The sequence below is a fragment of the Microcaecilia unicolor genome, chromosome 2 (assembly GCF_901765095.1).
Source record: "Microcaecilia unicolor chromosome 2, aMicUni1.1, whole genome shotgun sequence".
Lineage (NCBI taxonomy): Eukaryota > Metazoa > Chordata > Amphibia > Gymnophiona > Siphonopidae > Microcaecilia > Microcaecilia unicolor.
In genome coordinates, this window is record NC_044032.1 from 167,499,359 (window position 1) to 167,520,046 (window position 20,688).

At 48.6% G+C, this 20,688-nt stretch overlaps 1 protein-coding gene across 1 annotated transcript in view; it reads left to right on the forward strand.

Annotated features, from left to right (window-relative positions):
• The first annotated feature begins 240 nt into the window (after positions 1-240).
• WDR36 (WD repeat domain 36) overlaps positions 241-20,688 on the forward strand; it is a 146,838-nt gene continuing 126,390 nt past the window's right edge. Inside the window, exons 1-2 of the mRNA XM_030193467.1 lie at positions 241-487; positions 9,322-9,349. Coding sequence (XP_030049327.1) covers positions 329-487; positions 9,322-9,349 — 187 coding nt within the window. The 5' untranslated portion in view covers positions 241-328. The remainder of the gene's footprint in view (positions 488-9,321; positions 9,350-20,688) is intronic.

The following is a 20,688-nucleotide window of genomic DNA, read 5'->3' on the forward strand; positions in this document are numbered from 1 at the left end:
TGAAAATATAAGTGAGTGAGAATAAATAAAAATGCCACCAACAATAAAGAACAATGTGGATGCAATAGGTTTGTTGGCTCTGTTTTGAGCGTACTGGAATGACGGCTGCGCGGGGAAGAGAAACAGAGGCTAACCTAAATGGGTTCAACTTTTGACGTCATCCCGTCTCCTGTTTTCATTCAACCTCCTTGGATATAGTCCCCCGTACACACACCACCATCCCCCACCCTTCGTCTCTTCCTCTTTGACCGGATCTGCGGAGAGCCGGAATTGTAACAGATGCACACAGCCGACATCAGAAGCAGGAGTGAACGCAGAAGCTGTAGCGATGTCGGCGTTTTCTGCTGGCAGCGGCAGCTCGCTGTTTGCCGGGTTCCGGGCGCTGGGGCTGTACTCCAACCATTTGCCGCACGTCGTACGCTATCACCGTAAGCACCGCCAGTTCTATGTAACGACTGCCGTGGGCCGCAGTTTCCACACGTTCAATGTGAGTACATCGCCGGCCACGCGCCCTACAGCGTGCAGCCTCCACCTGTGTGTGTTCAGACACGGGCAGGAGATGAGAGGAAACGGAAGCATAGTACCAGTCCAAGCCAGGGTGGAGGGAAAGGGAATTGTTTTTATAACTTTTTAATCACTTTATGCTTAGTTTTATTATCCCTTCTTCTCCCTCGAGTCTTTCAGGGGACAGTTTGTCCTAATGGGTTAGTTCTGCGCATACCATGGATGGAATAAACCTCACTCTTTAGCCCCAGGGTATGTGGAGTATGATTTGTGGACAGGGTACGTACGCCTCTTGAGGAAATCTCGCACCCACTCAGATTTCCTTCACTACAAATTCATGCTATCCTCCTTCCACTCCTCCCTATTCCTTGCAAAACAGGACTATTACACCTATTTGACCAATTCTCTCAGCTCCAACCCCCGTCGTCTCTTCGCCACCCTTAACTCCCTCCTCAAAGTGCCCAACGCTCCCCCCCCCCTCGCTCTCTCCTCAATCACTGGCTGATTACTTCCGCGTCAAGGTGCAAAAGATCAACCTTGAGTTCACTACCAAGCCATCTCCTCCTCTTCACCCTTCAACCCTCTCGAACCAACCAACCCAGGCCTCCTTCTCCTCCTGTCCTGACATCACCGAAGAGGAAATCGGTCACCTTCTTTCCTCCTCGAAATGCACCACCTGTTCCTCTGACCCCATCCCCACCAACTTACTTAACACCATCTCTCATACTGTCACCCCCTCCATCTGTCATATCCTCAACCTTTCTCCATTGCAACTGTTCCTGACACCTTCAAGCACGCCGTAGTCACACCTCTCCTCAAAAAACATCACTTGACCCTACCTGTCCCTCCAACTACCGACCCATCTCCCTACTACCCTTCCTCTCCAAAATACTTGAGCGTGCCGTCCACAGCCGCTGCCTTGATTTTCTCTCCTCTCATGCCATCCTCGATCCACTTCAATCCGGTTTTCGCCCTCTACACTCGACAGAAACAGCACTCTCTAAAGTCTGTAATGACCTGTTCCTTGACAAATCCAGAGGCCACTACTCCATCCTCATCCTCCTCGATCTATCCGCCGCTTTTGACACTGTCAATCATGATTTACTTCTTGCCACACTGTCCTCATTTGTGTTCCAGGGCTCTGTCCTCTCCTGGTTCTCCTCCTATCTCTCCCACCGCACCTTCAGAGTTCACTCTCTTGGATCTTCCTCCACACCCATCCCCCTATCTCTTGGCGTTCCCCAGGGATCTGTCCTTGGACCCCTTCTCTTCTCAATCTACACCTCTTCCCTGGGCTCCCTGATCTCATCTCATGGCTTCCAGTATCATCTCTATGCTGATGACACCCAGCTGTATCTCTCCACACCTGATATCACTGCAGAGACCCAGGCAAAGGTATCGGCCTGCTTATCCGACATTGCTGCCTGGATGTCCAACCGCCACCTGAAACTGAACATGTCCAAGACCGAGCTCATCGTCTTTCCACCAAAACCCACTTCTTCTCTTCCCCCACTTTCTATCTCCATTGATAACACCCTCATCCTCCCCGTCTCATCTGCCCGCAACCTCAGAGTCATCTTCGACTCCTCCCTCTCCTTCTCTGAGCATATCCAGCAGATAGCCAAGACCTGTCTCTTCTTCCTCTTTAACATCAGCAAAATTCGCCCTCTCCTCTCTGAACACACCACCCGAACTCTCGTCCACGCTCTCATTACCCCTCGCCTTGACTACTGCAACTTACTCCTCACCGGCCTCCCACTTAGCCATCTATCCCCCCTTCAATCTGTTCAGAACTCTGCCGCACGTCTTATATTCCGCCTGAACCGTTATACTCATATCACCACCCTTCTCAGGTCATTTCACTGGCTCCCGATCAGATACCGCATTCAGTTCAAGCTCCTCCTTACCTACAAATGCACTTAGTCTGCTGCCCCTCGCTACGTCTCTACCCTCATCTCCCCTTACGTTCCCGCCCGAAACCTCCGCTCACAAGACAAATCCCTCCTCTCAGTGCCCTTCTCCACCACCGCCAACTCCAGGCTCCGCTCATTCTGCCTCGCCTCACCCTATGCTTGGAACAACCTTCCTGAGCCCTTATGCCAAGCCCCCTCCCTACCCATATTCAAGTCTTTGCTGAAAGCCCACCTCTTCAGTGCTGCTTTCGGCACCTAACTTTTACCTTTCAGGAAATCCAGACTGCCCAATTTGATGGCCCCTATCGGACTGACTGTTCATTTGTCCTTTAGATTGTAAGCTCTTTGAGCAGGGATTATCTTTCTATGTTAAATTGTACAGCGCTGTGTAACCCTAGCAGTGCTTTAGAAATCTTTAGAAATGTCAAGTAGTAGTAGTAGTAGTTTGTCCTAATGGGTTAGTTCTGCGCATACCATGGACAGAATAAACCTCACTCTTTAGCCCCAGGGTATGTGGAGTATGATCTGTGGACAGGGTAATGAATGTTTGGATGGCTGTGATTTTTCTATCCTTCCTTGGGTGTAAAGTACATGCTGTAGGCACAGAAAGCCGCTTTAGCTGTCACCTGCATCCTGTGCACAGCTCACGGTAGCAAGAAGTACCTCAGATAATACATTGGCATATAGTAGGGTTGTGCATTTAGTTTCTTTTACACATGTAAATTTGAATTAATTCATGCTCAGGGTAATGTTAAAGCAGGCTGGTTATGTGTGAAGGCAAGGTAGGCACCTATACTTTTATAAAGACACATAGAGGCATATTTTCAAAGCACTTAGCCTATGGAACTTTGGAAGGCTAAGTGCTTTGAAAATATGCTGCATAGGCACCTAGGTACCTTCAAATAGTAGGGTTTAAGCAGCAGAAATCATGCAGTAGATTGAAGCCACAGACAGGAGGTGTAAATTTATTTATTAGGATTTATTTACCGCCTTTTTGAAGGAATTCATTCAAGGCGGTGTACAGTAAGAATAGATCAGACATGAGGAATAGGTAATTACAGCAGTTAAAATATTCAAATACAATACTTAATAGAACATTATAATTGATAGTGAAGGGTAAAGCAAAGATGTAACATATAGATAGGTAGGAAAGTAGGAAGAGTTAGAAAGTAAGCCTGCAAATAGGTGGGAAAATGTGGTTTATAAATAAAAAAAATAAATAAAAAAATTAAAGAAAGTTGCACATGAGGTCAGAGAGATGGTTAAATATTATGTCAGCTAGAGTAGGAGTGGATAAACATGTCCAAACATGTCCTGCTGCAGTTTATGCAGCCCATGTCACTCCTTGTGTGTGTGTGAGTGAGACTAACGTTAGTTACTTATTCCATTAAAGGCCTGGTTGAAGAGCCAAGCTTTCACCTGCTTTTTGAAATAGAGATAATCTTGTGTTAAGTGGAGCCTTTCAGGCAATGCATTCCAGAGTGTGGGGGCTACTGCAGAGAAGGCTCGCTTGCGGGTATCACATCGTGTAATGTCTTTTGGAGAGGGTGTGGTAAGTGATAGTCCTTGGGAGGACCTTGGTGTCCTTGGCGGTGTGTGGAGGATCATCCTGTTCTTCAGGTACTCAAGGCCATTCCCTTTCAGGGTCTTGAAGATCATAGTTTTAAATTTAGCCCTGTATTGTACTGGTAGCCAGTGAAATTTTTCAAAAATGGTGTGATGTGGTCACGTTGCTTGCAACCTTCGATCAGTCTTGCTGCTGCATTCTGACTCAACTGGAGCTGGTGCAGGCCCATTGTAGTCAGACCATTGTATAATGCATTGCAGTAACTCAGTCTTGATGTTATCATGGCATGTACAACTGGGATAAGATTTACCTTCTCAGTGTAAGAAGAGAGGCAGCATAGCTGTCGCAAATAGTAGAAGTAGCTCTTGAAGGTTGCTTGGATTTGGGGAATCAGAGTAAGTGTTGAATCTAACTGTATTCCAAGGTTCCTAACTTGTGATTTAAGGGGGAGTTCATACTTCCCAAAAGGGATTTTGTTTTAGGGACCCAGAGAAGTTCGGTTTTACTTGGGTTCAGGCAAAATTTGTTGTGTTTAGCCCATGCTTGATGTTAGGTAATCAGATATTTTATAAACAATGGTATCAGTTCAAGAAAGTTTGGTGCCTAAATTCAGGTGACCTATCTGATACTAAGCATGAATTCTGTAACTGCAATTGTGTTTAATTGACTTTCTAGAATGCATAAATGCAGACTTACTCTAGTAATGTCAATAGTAGACCTAAATGTGGCAGTTATGTGTAAATGACATTATTTTATAAAGTTAGTGTGTAAGTGCTAGGCACATCCATACCCTTTACACATGTATGCCCCTTACAATTGCACAAGATAGAATTCACACTAACACTACAGAATGGGGACTAAGTGCTAGGCTGTATAGCGAGAAGTGTAACCAGCAAAAAAAAAAAAAAAAGGAAGTGTTGATGCCCTTGTACAAGTCATTGGTGAGGCCCTACCTAGAGTATTGTGTTCGGTTTTGGAGGCCTATTTTGCTAAAGATGTAAGACTTGTTGGGCAGACTGGATGGACCGTTCAGGTCTTTCTCTGCCGTCATCTACTATGTTACTATGTTGAAGCAGTCTAGAGGAAGGTGACAAATGATATGGGGATTGCATCAAAATATGTATCAGAAGAGACTGGAACACCTGAATATGCATACCCAAGAGGAGAGGAGGGTCAGGGAGATATGATACAGATGTTTAAATACTTGAAAGGTATTAATATAGAAACAAGTATTTTCCAGAGAAGGGAAAATGGTAAAACTAGAGGACATGAATTGAGTTTGCAGGGTGGTAGACTTAAGAGTAATGTCAGAAAATTCTTTTTCACAGATAGGGTGGTTGATGTCTGGAATGCCCTCCCGAGGGAGGTGATGGAAAAAGAAACTGTGGTGGAAATCAAAAAGGCATGGGATGAACAGAGATCTCTAAAATAACAAGAGTTTCATATGTGTTTGCATTTCGAGTGGTGCTGAGATGGCACCTCTGACTGTTTCAACTAGGGTTGGTGCTGGGCTGGCTTGTACGGTCTGAGTCTCGATATAGCAGTCCGGCTTAGGATGGTCTGTACAGAGCTTCAACAGAAACTGCAGTAATTTGTAACGGGAGGACTGTGCCAGGCAGACTTTTAGGGTCTGTGTCCCGCAGATGACAAGATGGATTTGGATAGGCTGGAGTGGACTTTGATGGCAACTCCAGTAGTTGGAACAGAAGGACAGAGCTGGGCGGACTTCTACCGTCTATTTCCCAGAAATGCCAAAGAAGGACAATGATCAAGTATATAATATCAGGTTCATTGTTGATTTAATCTTGAATTGATAATGAATGTGATTGTTGGGCAGACTGAATGGACTGTTCAGGTCTTTTATCATCCGTCACTTACTGTGTTACTATGTAAGTGTAAATTAGGGTCAATCAACAGCAAGTAATGCCAATTATTGATAGCACCAATTATGGCTTAATGGCATCACTTCATTACTAGTGGTCTATAACTTACATGCATAAAATTTCACAGAAGGTGCATAAAGTTCCATGCGAGATTATAGAATGAGGGGGAATATATGTAAAGCATGGCTCTATCTGTTCTTTGTCCAAACTCTGCCCCTAAACACAGCTATATGGGGGTGTATAAAAGTACTAGTCTTTTTAGCACTGCATGTATTTTGATGTCATTTTATAAAATGTGTGCATTAAAAAGCCTTTATGTGCAAAACAACCTTTACAAAATTACCCCCATAATGAAGTTAATGGGAAAGGGTAAACAAGACGAAAAGAGGGAGAGAAAAAAAGGAGGCTGCACACCTGTCCTGCACAGCATAGACACTTAAAAGCAACAGATCAAATGTAATTATCCTGGAGTGACCCAATTCTAACAATCTTTTAGTTGTGATAATTATGAGGCTTGTTGTGGGGTAGGAATATGATTTTCATTTTCTTCCTTCTTATGCCTCTCTCATGGCCACCAAGAGAACTCCGATATCTGAATCATACCACTAACCGCTCCCTTTCTCCCTAATTCCTGGATGGTGCTGTCCATCTCTTTCAACATTTGTGATCCATCTTTGAACTGTAAAGGTATAGGTGGAATACAAAAACTGGAATAATAATAATATCTGTTCAGGGGATACTTGTACACTTTCTCGTATGCTATACCCTGGCAGGCAGCTGTGGTAGAGGGGCAAAAAAACCCCCTGCCTTTTATCTGTGTCGGTATCACAGAGCTGGCAGGAGAGGAGGCTGCAGGGCATGAGCCATTCACTGAGGGAGGAATGACACTGTGCAGCGCAGGTGGAGAAATGTTCCACTAGTGCTAATTATGATTCACAATATACTTTAAAGTTTTTTGCATATTCCTTTTTTTTGTAGTCTTTGAAATTAAATTTGATGTATAAGTTCTGTGATTTGACAGGAAAATACAGAAATTGGGAGCTCTGCTGTGATTCCACTGCAATGTTTTGTGTGTGTGTGACCTTATGCCCATCTGTTTACCTACCTGGTCAGACTGTCAGCCTTTTATGAGGTAGTTTATGTTTGAATTTTATTGATCAGTGAAACTAGCAAGTGACTTGCCAATGTTGTAATGCTGGCAACCATGACACAAAGAAGTAGACAGGAAGCACATCTTCAGTTGATTGCCATGCAATGTGTCTTCTTTGATTCTCAGTGGCAAGGCACTAACCAGTAAGCTGTTGGAGAATGCTTCCTGTCTATTGCTTTGTTCTGGAGCTGCTCACACTGGAATGTTGGCATAGTACTGTGGCTCGGCATGAGAGAGGAAGGGAAGAAGAAAGCCAGAGAGAAAAGAGATAAATGGGAAGAAAATGCAAGAGAGGCTGAAGAAGGAGCGCAGGTAGGTGAGAGGAACTATGGTGTTAGGGATGGAGAAGAACAAATGTGGCTGAATGAGAGAGGAAACAGGATATTTCAAAGCGGGGGGGGGGGGGGGTTAAGATGGGCTATCAAACATATAAATGGCAAGAGGCGTACTCACTCGCAAATGCGCAGTAAAGACCCTCTCTGTCCCGCCCCCGCGTCAATACGTGATGACGGGGGCATGACAGAGAGGGAACCTGCGCACCTGCGAGTGAGGGAACTGCCGTCGCCACCGCTCCCCCCCACCAGGGTTGCCGCTACCGCTCCCCCCACCCACCCGGAGTCACCGCCGCCACCCACCCTCCACCCGGCCCGGGTACCTGGCTTCACTATTCAAACGCTGGAACGCAGCACACAGCTCATCTGAGCTGCCATTGGCCTTCCTTAACTGCCTGTGTCCCGCCCTCGCCGACGTTACGTCACACGAGGGCCGAACACACGCAGAGAAGAAGGAAGGCCGACGGCAGCTCAGATGAGCTGTGTGCTGCGTTCCGGCGGTTTGAATAGTGAAGCCAGGTACCCGGCCCGGGTGGCGGAGGGGGCGGCGGCAACCCGGGGGGGGGGGAGGGGCGGCGGCGACCTATCCGGGGGGGGGGGGCTTTCAAACCCCCCCCTTCCTTTACTAGCCCGTTTTTACGGGCTCAATGGCTAGTTTTACCAGAAGTCGTGCTATTTTAGCATAGGGTCTCATCTTTTTAATGAGACCTTGCATTAAAATATCACAATTTGTGTTAAAATAACCCATCTTAATGGTAGCCCACATTGATAACATCCCCCCAAAGTGTTTTATGGGACTCGGGAAAGTCCTGGAAATTACCATTAATGTACCTTACATTGAGGTAAAAACAAAACATTGAGACCTCTTGCCCAAGCAGTGGGTTAGGCAGACTCTTCCATTTCCTTTGCTGTAGCCGGAGGAGCTCTCTGGAGCTGCTGCACAATCACATCATCCAAGTGGGCCCCGCCTGGGCTACCCTTGGCACCTTTTGCCTAAGCAGTGGGCCAGGCAGACTTTTCCATTTCTGCTGTATCTTGCTGCTAGCATCTACCTGCATGGCATTTGGTAGCACTATCCCATGTACCAGAACATTCTGATTTGAAATTTAATCTCCTTACTTTCTCCTTATCCTCGGGGTGATCAAGTCTGTAAGAACATAAATGTTTATAGCAAATGTAGCTGGACCTGAAATTTCATGCTTTGCAATTAAGTATGCAAGCTGTTGAATCTTTTAAGTGCAGTTAACAAATCCTGCATGTTGAGTTGGAGCTTAACTCCAGTATATATCTGTCCTCATCTCTTCCACCATCACGTCAGATTATCCTTTTATTGTACAATCCAAGTCACAATTCTGATGTCAGCAGGAGTCGGGGAGGGCAAAGGAAACTTAGGTTCTCATTTTCAAAGCATATAGATTTACATAATAGCCTTTGAAACTTTTGTAAATCTATGTGCTTTGACAATGAGCCTCAAAGTGTGACATCCGTGCAGTCTAAGGTGAAGAAGACGGAAGCACTTGCTCATACTTCACTCCCTGCCTAGTCTCATCCATTGAAATATATGCAGCGTAGTTTGATAAGAAGCAATGAAGTATGACACAATAAGGGAAATAGAGCTGCCCCCAAATATTTTTCCACATGTATCCACTCATTTATATTAGAATTAATGGAAAAAAATAAAGGAGGAAACAGACCCAGAAATGTGTACAAACAGCAACTTGTGGGAAAGTCATTAAGCCTTGCATATATTGTAATGAGCCTGATACATATTGAATAACAGTGTAGGAAGAAGCCAATAAAGCTGTGGAAAAGGAGTTTATTCAGGGTTTCAAGGGTGCTTGGTTTGCTGCAGGATTTTTTTTAATTCCCTCAAGTATAGCATATGATTAAGTTTATTAGATGGTGAATAAGGTCTTGCTGTGAATTTCTGAGCATTTTGCATACTAAACATTTCTCATTTTCTCTCTTCCAGGTGAAGAAACTTGGCATAGTTGCAGTGAGTAAGTATGCGGTGCTCAACACACATAGACTATTGCAGTTCTGCTTGAATCTCTTTCCATCTTTATCGAGGGACACCTGAGTACTGTGATGCTGCTTAATACCATGTGGTTCCCTGTTTTCAGAGATTTTGCAGTGTTTAACTTTATTCAGAAAGAAAGGCTTTTGTATTTTTGGCCTCTTTTTTTTTTTTGTGCTTGTTACTCTTTATTTTGTTGCTTGCTTTTTTTTTTTTTTTTCTAATTCCTACTTCAGATTCTTTTCACTCCCCTTGCCCCAGCTGGTTTTCTTTTCCATCCCTACAGCTCCTCTGCTCTCTGCTCTCGCTCTCTTTTCCCCTAGCCCATCAGCCTTTCTGTCAGCAGCAGTGTGGCTGTCTTTGGCCTGGGCACAATATGGCATAGTTCTGCTATTGTATATATGACAAAAAAGGGGGGGCGAGAGTATTAATACTATGTAACACCACAATTTCTCTCATATAATGGCAATAAGTACTTTCATAAGACTAAAGTTCTGTGAGGTGCATAATTTAAATTTTTTGAAGAAAAGGGGAAAAAGCCTCTGAAAAGCCCAACCACCAACCCAAAGAGTTGTTAATGAAGATGAGGGTTGAGGAAAATCAAAGGGCTATTATATCTTCACTGGCATCAAAACCCCCCTTATTTGTATTGTTTAAATATAGAAATTCTAACCTCATACAACTGACTTAAGGTGGATCCTCAAAAAAAGTGAAAAAAAGTTACTTAAATCTCAAATGCAAAAAGCAACGTGCAGATGGTCGTTCCGTCGCACCGACTTTGGCCAGAGTTTCGCTGTGTGCTGTCTCAAGGCGTGGGAGACCAGTAGTATCAGGCACGTTCTGCCTTGTTACAATGGGACACCTGCACTAGTAATGATCCCCTTTGGCCTGACTCCCACCACTACACTGGCAGCTTTTCTACTCACCCAGGCTCCAAATTATAAGAGCCCAAGGTTTTTGCCTTCCTTGCCCCTGTGTGTTTGGAATCTTCCTCATTAAGTCCTCACAGAGCCATAAAGGCTGCTTGCATACGCAGTTAGGATTGTTACGGTCCAGAAGAGAGGAGTTTTTGTATTGCACCCTGTAAAATTGTTCGTTCTCCAAGGACAAGCATGCTTCCATATTCTCACAAGTCGGTGACGCCAATCCGCTTTGCCCAGTCCAACATTTGCCAAAGCTAAAAAAGAGAGTTTTGTGGAGCGCAAGCTGTGCTCCATTGCCTTCCTGCCCATTGTGCAAACGCAGTCTCCTCAGTTCTTTTTCTGCGTTAGGAGAAGGTGTTTTTTTTCTTGTCTTCTCATTTGTTCGGTTAGAGAGCTGTATTTTGTGCTTTCCAGCAATTTTTTTCTGTCTTTACATCTTGTTCTTTTTTTGTGTTGTTTGAATGGTTAAATAGTTGCTCCATATTTAACTATTCTATCTCATTCATTTTGTAAATGTATTTCATAACCTCTCTCAATGCTTTTCTTCAAGCTGAGGAGCCCTAATCTGTTTAACCTCTCTTCATAAAGAAGAAGGTCCATCCTCTCTCATTTTTGTTGTTCTTTCGATCCTTCCCTTCTGAACCTTCTCTTCCTCTTATCCTTTTGAGAGACAAATGTTTTTTCCCATGCAGACTACTTTATTCTTTATTAAATGTATAGCTTTTTCTGTATACCTCTTGAAAGAGACCACTCATAATTATATTTTCCTCATCGTACCAGACCAATCCAGATTAATGGATTATGTCTATTTACCAGCGGAAGGAGATGGAGAAAAACATTTAAAAGTAGTTTGACCCGTAAGAGTATCATACAGCCTGGAATGTTCAGTATTTTTCTTTGTCTCCAAACAGCTGGTGGTTGGAATGTGCAGCTCTTCTGTGGTGCTTTTCAGCCAGCTCCTGCCTCCATTCCCTTTGAGTGTCAGTTGAGCATGGGGTTTCCTCTTGGAGGATTTTTAGCTCCTGTACTTTTACTGCAGCTATAAATGGAGCTGGGTGACATCTGGCGGTGCCGGTTCCCCCCCCCCCCAACTCCCTGTTTCAGCAGCCTATAAACACATTCTACTGTTTTGTGTGTGAGATTAATTGTGTCAGCTTGTATCTTATGTCTGGGAACTTTCTCTATCAGTAAGTACTTTCCTGATCTCTCTTACCGTTAGGGCTCCCAATAGTCACGGCGTAGGGCGCCAACTCGTTCCTTAGGCGTGTTCTCTGTGGTTCTCGGTTCCTTCCCTCGTTTGTTTTTTGGTCAGGAGGCTTCAACCCATGGAAATTCCTGCCCTTTTGGGTAGCTTACGTTATTCCTTTGTCAGTGCTTGTCAGCCTTCACTGGGTCAGGCTGTGACTGACTGCTATAGCACTTTGTCTCTTGACACAGTCTTCTGGGCCTAGGGCATTGTTTATCCCAGATGTGCAGGTGCAAGCTTGGGTCTGATTCTCCCTAGAGGGTATGCGGCATCTGGCCCCCCTTCTTTCTGTGCATTTGGTCAGGTATTCCACTTTATAGGCCACAGCTGCCTTGCTGCTGGGCTCGGATCAGCTCATTATTGCTTCGGGCCTGTGTTGCCAGACTCTTCTCAGTCAGCTCGTTCTGGCATTCGGTGCTTTGGGACTCCTGGGCCAGGCTAATGTTTATTCTTGCTCCTTTAGTGTAGCTGGACCTGCGACCAAGCTTGCTGCCTCTTCAGCACTGCTGCCAAGCCTCTTCTGCTCCTGAGTGTGACTGTTGCCTTTTTAAGCAGTATTTTCTTGTGCAACAATTTTCCCAAGGTTTAGCTCGGTACGTCTTTCTGTCCTTTGTGCCTTTTGTAGGGTCTCTTGCTTACATTGGACTGTTCCATGATTAGTCTCAAGCTTGATAGACTTCCTTACAGCTGGGATTTTTTTTTCCAGTTTCTTCACTGGTGGCAGACTTTTGGCGGTTTCGGTTTGCAGCTTGCACTGGTTTTTGTTTCAGATGTGCCTGCCTTCAGCTGTTGTATGTTTTCTTTGATCCTATTGGTTTTGCTGCCTTCTCTGGGTGGATGCAGCGGATATGCTGCATGTACTGCAGACTATACAGGTATTTCTGTCTCGGCAGCATTCTCTCTTTCTGACTGCAGGGGTTCTCTTTGCCATTCAGCATGGGGATGCGCCACTAAAAAGGTCTGCATTGTTTTGATGTTTAATTAGCTCCATGTTAGCCTGTAGGGCTTACATTCTGGACATAGGCATGTCTCTCTCTCCTTACAATAGCATTTTGCACCTTCTTGGCTGTCGTCTGCATGCCGTCCTTGCGAGTAGGCATAGCGCCATTACTGCATGTCTTTGGCTCCCATTTCCGACTGTGGCCCTCTCCTGCTTGCCAGATAGAATGGGGCTGTGTCTGCTGTTCCCCTTTCTGTGGCCACTGCTTCCTTCCAGTCTGTTGACTTCTCCATCTATGGTTGGGGCCTATGCCCTTTCCTGATCTAGGCAGCATGGTTTCATTGCTACCTCTGCTTTACAACTCTCTCGACGTCTGTTCAGTACAGCACTTTTGTTGGTTTTGAATCAGCACCAGTGTTCAATTGGGAGCGTGGTTTCTGAGCTGTCTGTTCAACGCAGTCTTGTCACTGAAGGTAGACATGCAGTTCCGACTCAATCTGGGGAGCGCAGCTCCATTATAGAACTATTTATTTATTTATTTATTTATTGCATTTGTATCCCACATTTTCCAACCTATTTGCAGGCTCAATGTGGCTTGCAGAGACCTGTTATGGTATCACCATATCAGGGTAAAGAATACAATTGGTGTTACAAAGAAGTCAAAGGAAACAAGAGGATTTGGTCAAGCAGTTATAGATAGGTACATTCTGAATAAAGGTGGATAGGTGTTGTGTTATAGTTTAGTTATGGGTTCTTGTGGTAGGCCTTGTCAAAGAGAGAGGTTTTCAGTGATTTGCGGAAGTTGCTTAGTTCGCTGATCGTTTTCAAGTGAGTTGGAAGTACATTCCACAGCTGCGCGCCCATATAAGAAAAGCTGGCTGCATGTGTTAGTTTGTATTTTAATCCTTTGCAGCCGGGGAAGTGTAAGTTAAGAAAGGTGCGGGAAGATCGTTTGGCATTTCTGGGTGGCAGGTCTACATCATGGACTGTGGGGTACTGCTCCATTGTGGAATGTGCAGCACTACTCTGTTGTGACATGAGGAGCGCAGCTTTGCCACTTAATGTTGTGTTCTCCTCCAGTACAGTGTTTAGGGTGCTGATCCATTACTGGGTATAAGACCATCTCAGTCGCTTTATGTTGGGTGCAACTCCGTGGCTGGATGTGCATCATGCCTCCTTTGCTACCTATGACCACGGCTTCTTCTCTAGTACAGAGCACTTTTTTTCTTGTATGGTTCCCAGCTCCTTCTCCCGGTGAGGCGCACCTCTCCTTCTAGGTGTATGGGACGCAGCTTACGTATGGAGCGCTGCTTATTCTCGCCATCTGGAGCATAACCACTTCTCTACCTTCAGGACTCGATTTTATATGGGAAGCTCTCCTAGAGAATGACACTGGGATGTGGACCTGTGGCTAACCATGGGGACAGAGCCTGAGTTGATGGGGACAGACTTTGTCCCTGTGTCATTCTCTAAAAGCTTGACACTAGCTTAAAACGCATCCATAAAATGCTAGTATCAATATGTAAAATCTTAACACATCTTAGACAACTGGTAACTGAATTCAGTGATCAAAAGCAGCCTCTGCAGTTTTTTTTTTATTTAAGTGAAGCACTGTTAAATGACCTCATTTGTGTCTTGTCTGCTTTTGATGTGTCAACAAGTCTTGTCTGTTGATCAGACTCCTACCATCTGCAACATCCTTCCATCACATGCCCAGTTGCTCAAGCAGATGTATCCATTGTTCTCCGAGGACAAGCAGGCTGCTTGTTCTCACTGATGGGTGACGTCCACGGCAGCCCCTCCAATCGGAAACTTCACTAGCAAAGTCCTTTGCTAGCCCTCGCGCGCCCGCGCGCACCGCGCATGCGCGGCCGTCTTCCCCGCCCGAAACCGGCTCGAGCCGGCCAGTCTTCTTTTGTCCGCACTCGGTACGGTCGTGTTTTCGCCGTGTCGAGCCCCGGAAAGTCGACCTCGCGCGTCCAATTTGTTTTGAGCGTGTTTTTTTCCTTCGGGAAAGCTTTACCTTAGTCGGGAAGTGCTCCGGAAACCCCCCGCCGGGTTTCGTGTAAATCCTCCCCGTACTTCCAGCTTTTTTGCCCCGGTAAGTTTTCTTTCGTCGTCGGGGAAGGCCTCTTTTCGGCCTCGGTCGAGATTTTTCTCCCTCTAAATTTTGGTGCTTCAAATTCCGCCATTTCGGCTTTTGATTTCGCCGGCGTGATTTTTCCGCCCATGACATCGAAGCCTTCCAGCGGCTTCAAGAAGTGCACCCAGTGCGCCCGGGTTATCTCGCTCACTGATCGACACTCGTCGTGTCTTCAGTGTCTGGGGGCCGAGCACCGCCCTCAGAACTGCAGTCTGTGTTCCCTGCTTCAAAGGCGGACTCAGGTAGCGAGACTAGCCCAGTGGAACGTGTTGTTCTCGGGCTCTTCGTCGGCATCGGCACCGGGATCCTCGAGTGCATCGACGTCGTCAGCGTCCAGACCATCTTCCTCGGCCGCCCCTGCATCGAGTGCATCGAGGCATCGGGCCTCTGCATCGGCGCCGAGACATCGGATAGCTGCATCGACGTCGGTGGTACCAGGACCTCGTCTACTGATGTCGTCGGACGGTGGTGCATCGGGTGGAGTGCAGGTGAGGGCTGTCCATTCCCCTGCTGGTGGCGGTGAGCCCTCGGGTGGGTCTCCTCCTACCCTGAGGGCTCCTGCGGTACAGCCCCCCCGAGATCGACCTTCTTCAGTCTCGGCCCCGAGGAAGCGACGGATGGATTCGACGTCCTCCTCGTCGGTGCCGGGGAGCTCCGGTGACATGCTTCGGAAGAAATCGAAGAAGCATCGACACCGATCTCCTCCCCGTGTCGGCACCGAGAGCTCTGGGTCGCCGAGGGAGTCGGCACCCAGCAGGCATCGGCACCGAGAGGACCGCTCACCCTCTGTTCAGGAGGTGTCGATGCGCTCCGCTCTGGACAGCCCGGAACAGCCTCCACGCTCGGAACAGGTACTGACGTCGACGCCTGCATCGACCTCTCAGCCTTTCTCTGCAGCCACTCTAAACGAGAGCCTCCGGGCCGTTCTCCCAGAGATTCTGGGAGAGCTGTTGCGCCCTACCCCTCCGGTACCGGCGGTGCTTGCGCCTCCGGTACCGTCGAGCGTGGCGCCGGCTGGCCCATCGCCCAGGTTGAGGTCCCCGACGTCGGTACGCGTGCGGTGCCGACCGCGGCCACCTCCCAGGAAGGCTCCCCGACTACGTCGGCGGAGGGAGCTTCGCCGATGCGGGCGAGGGAGTCTACCTCTCGACGCCCCCATCGTGGACGGGGTTCCACGGAGTCGAGCAGGGCGAGGTTGCAGACACAGGTCCGTGAGCTTGTGTCTGACACCGAGGGTGAGGCCTCGTGGGAGGAAGAGGAAGATCCCAGATATTTCTCTGACGAGGAGTCTGAGGGTCTTCCGTCTGATCCCACTCCCTCTCCTGAGAGACAGCTTTCTCCTCCCGAGAGTCTGTCTTTTGCCTCCTTTGTCCGGGAGATGTCTACGGCCATCCCCTTCCCGGTGGTTGTGGAGGACGAGCCCAGGGCTGAAATGTTTGAGCTCCTGGACTATCCTTCTCCACCTAAGGAAGCGTCCACTGTTCCCTTGCACCATGTCCTGAAGAAGACATTGCTTGCGAACTGGACCAAGCCATTAACTAATCCCCACATTCCCAAGAAGATCGAGTCCCAGTACCGGATCCATGGGGACCCAGAGCTGATGCGCACTCAGTTGCCTCATGACTCTGGAGTTGTGGATTTGGCCCTAAAGAAGGCTAAGAGTTCTAGGGAACATGCTTCGGCGCCCCCGGGCAAGGACGCTAGAACCTTAGACTCCTTTGGGAGGAAGGCCTACCATTCCTCTATGCTCGTGTCCAAGATCCAGTCTTACCAGCTCTACACGAGCATACACATGCGGAACAATGTGCGACAGTTGGCGGGCTTGGTTGATGCTCTTCCCCCTGAGCAAGCCAAGCCTTTTCAGGAGGTGGTCAGGCAGCTGAAGGCGTGCAGAAAATTCCTGGCCAGAGGAGTTTATGACACTTTTGATGTTGCGTCCAGGGCCGCTGCTCAAGGTGTGGTGATGCGCAGGCTCTCATGGCTGCGTGCCGCCGACCTGGAGAATAGAATCCAGCAGCGGATTGCGGACTCGCCTTGCCGTGCGGATAACATTTTTGGCGAAAAAGTCGAACAGGTGGTAGAGTCTCTCCACCAGCGGGACACCGCATTCGACAAGTTCGCCCGCCGGCAGCCTTCAGCTTCTACCTCTACAGGTAGACGATTTTTCGGGGGAAGGAAGACTGTTCCCTATACTTCTGGCAAGCGTAGGTACAATCCTCCTTCCCGACAGCCTGCGGCCCAGGCTAAGCCCCAGCGCGCTCGCTCTCGTCAGCAGCGTGCGACTCAGCAAGGCCCCGCGGCTCCCCAGCAAAAGCAAGGGGCGAGCTTTTGACTGGCTCCAGCAGAGCATAGCCGACATCCAAGTGTCAGTGCCGGGCGACCTGCCTGTCGGAGGGAGGTTGAAAGCTTTTCACCAAAGGTGGCCTCTCATAACCTCCGATCAGTGGGTTCTCCAAATAGTCCGGCAAGGATACACCCTCAATTTGGCCTCAAAACCTCCAAATTGTCCACCGGGAGCTCAGTCCTACAGCTTCCAGCACAAGCAGGTACTTGCAGAGGAACTCTCCGCCCTTCTCAGCGCCAATGCGGTCGAGCCCGTGCCATCCGGGCAAGAAGGGCTGGGATTCTATTCCAGGTACTTCCTTGTGGAAAAGAAACAGGGGGGATGCGTCCCATCCTAGACCTAAGGGCCCTGAACAAATATCTCGTAAAAGAAAAGTTCAGGATGCTTTCCCTGGGCACCCTTCTCCCCATGATTCAGCAAAACGATTGGCTATGCTCTCTGGACTTGAAGGATGCCTACACACACATCCCGATACTGCCAGCTCACAGACAGTATCTGCGATTTCAGCTGGGCACACGCCACTTCCAGTACTGTGTGCTACCCTTTGGGCTCGCCTCTGCGCCCAGGGTGTTCACAAAGTGCCTAGCTGTGGTAGCAGCGGCGCTTCGCAGGCTGGGGGTGCACGTGTTCCCATATCTCGACGATTGGCTGGTGAAGAACACATCCGAGGCAGGAGCCCTGCAGTCCATGCAGATGACTATTCGCCTCCTGGAGCTACTGGGGTTTGTGATAAATTACCCAAAGTCCCATCTTCTCCCAGTGCAGAAACTCGAATTCATCGGAGCCCTGCTGGATTCTCGGACGGCTCGCGCCTATCTCCCAGAGGCGAGGGCCAACAACTTGTTGTCCCTCGTCTCGCGGGTGCGAGCGTCCCAGCAGATCACAGCTCGGCAGATGTTGAGATTGCTGGGCCACATGGCCTCCACAGTTCATGTGACTCCCATGGCCCGCCTTCACATGAGATCTGCTCAATGGACCCTAGCCTCCCAGTGGTATCAGGCCGCTGGGGGTCTAGAGGACGTGATCCACCTGTCCACGAGTTTTCTCGAATCCCTGTATTGGTGGACGATTTGCTCCAATTTGACTCTGGGACGTCCCTTCCAAATTCCTCAGCCACAAAAAGTGCTGACCACGGATGCGTCTCTCCTGGGATGGGGAGCTCATGTCGATGGGCTTCACACCCAAGGAAGGTGGTCCCTCCAAGAAAGCGATCTACAGATCAATCTTCTGGAGTTGCGAGCGATCTGGAACGCTCTGAAGGCTTTCAGAGATCGGCTGTCCCACCAAATTATCCAAATTCAGACAGACAATCAGGTTGCCATGTACTATGTCAACAAGCAGGGGGGCACCGGTTCTCGCCCCCTGTGTCAGGAAGCCGTCAGCATGTGGCTCTGGGCTCGCCGTCAGGGCATGGTGCTCCAAGCCACATATCTGGCAGGCGTAAACAACAGTCTGGCCGACAGGTTGAGCAGGATTATGCAACCTCACGAGTGGTCGCTCAATTCCCGGGTGATGAGACAGATCTTCCAGGCGTGGGGCACCCCCCTGGTGGATCTCTTCGCATCTCAAGTGAACCACAAGGTCCCTCAGTTCTGTTCCAGGCTTCAGGCCCACGGCAGACTGGCGTCGGATGCCTTCCTCCTGGATTGGGGGGAGGGCCTCCTGTATGCTTATCCTCCCATCCCTCTGGTGGGGAAGACTTTGTTGAAACTCAAGCAAGACCGAGGCACCATGATTCTGATTGCTCCTTTTTGGCCGCGTCAGATCTGGTTCCCCCTTCTTCTGGAGTTATCCTCCGAAGAACCGTGAAGATTGGAGTGTTTTCCGACCCTCATCACGCAGGACGAAGGGGCTCTTCTGCATCCCAACCTCCAGTCCCTGGCTCTCACGGCCTGGATGTTGAGGGCGTAGACTTTGCCTCTTTGGGTCTGCCAGAGGGTGTCTCCCGTATCTTGCTTGCTTCCAGGAAAGACTCCACTAAGAGAAGTTACTTCTTTCATTGGAGGAGGTTTGCCGTCTGGTGTGACAGCAAGGCCCTAGATCCTCGCTCTTGTCCTACACAGACCCTGCTTGAATACCTTCTGCACTTGTCTGAGTCTGGTCTGAAGACCAACTCCGTAAGAGTTCACCTTAGTGCAATCAGTGCATACCATTACCAAGTGGAAGGTAAGCCGATCTCAGGACAGCCTTTAGTTGTTCGCTTCATGAGAGGTTTGCTTTTGTCAAAGCCCCCTGTCAAGCCTCCTACAGTGTCATGGGATCTCAATGTCGTTCTCACCCAGCTGATGAAACCTCCTTTTGAGCCACTGGATTCATGCCATCCGAAGTACTTGACCTGGAAGGTCATTTTCTTGGTGGCAGTTACTTCGGCTCGTAGAGTCAGTGAGCTTCAGGCCCTGGTAGCCCAGGCCCCTTACACTAAATTTCATCACAACAGAGTAGTCCTCCGCACTCACCCTAAGTTCCTGCCAAAGGTCGTGTCGGAGTTCCATCTGAACCAGTCAATTGTCTTGCCAACATTCTTTCCCCGTCCTCATTCCTGCCCTGCTGAACGTCAGCTGCACACATTGGACTGCAAGAGAGCATTGGCCTTCTACCTGGAGCGGACACAGCCCCACAGACAGTCCGCCCAATTGTTTGTTTCTTTTGATCCCAATAGGAGGGGAGTGGCTGTAGGGAAACGCACCATATCCAATTGGCTAGCAGATTGCATTTCCTTCACTTACGCCCAGGCGGGGCTGGCTCTTGAGGGTCATGTCACGGCTCATAATGTTAGAGCCATGGCTGCGTCGGTAGCCCACTTGAAGTCAGCCTCCATTGAAGAAATTTGCAAAGCTGCGACGTGGGCTTCTGTCCACACATTCACATCCCATTACTGCCTGCAGCAGGATACCCGACGCGACAGTCGGTTCGGGCAGTCAGTTCTTCAGAACCTGTTTGGGCTTTAGGATCCAACTCCACCCCCCGAGGGCCCTGTTTGTTCTGTTCCAGGCTACACTCTCAGTTAGTTGGTAAATTTTTTAGGTCAATCTCAGTTATGGCCTCACCGTTGCGAGGCCCAATTGACCAATGTTGTTGTTTTGAGTGAGCCTGGGGGCTAGGGATACCCCATCAGTGAGAACAAGCAGCCTGCTTGTCCTCGGAGAAAGCGAATGCTACATACCTGTAGAAGGTATTCTCCGAGGACAGCAGGCTGATTGTTCTCACCAACCCGCCCGCCTCCCCTTTGGAGTTGTGTCTTCCCTTGAAGTGTATTGTCTTGCTGCATACTGGACTGGCCGGCTCGAGCCGGTTTCGGGCGGGAAGACGGCCGCGCATGCGCGGTGCGCGCGGGCGCGCGAGGGCTAGCAAAGGACTTTGCTAGTGAAGTTTCCGATTGGAGGGGCTGCCGTGGACGTCACCCATCAGTGAGAACAATCAGCCTGCTGTCCTCGGAGAATACCTTCTACAGGTATGTAGCATTCGCTTTGCTGGCATCAAGGTACATTTCAAACATTTAATTGACACTTATTTTCCTGTTCATCCACTACACAGTGCTGGTTCTCTTCTACACCCATTTCTGAAAGGCAATCTAGTTATCTATGTAAAAACACTAGCCGTTGAGCCCGTGAAAACGGGCTACTTTTGGAATGGGGGGGGGGGTTCCGAGCCCCCCCCCCTGGAATCGCCCCCCCCCCCCTCCACCCGGCCCGAGCAGCACTGTAAACTTACTTCAGCACGCAGCAG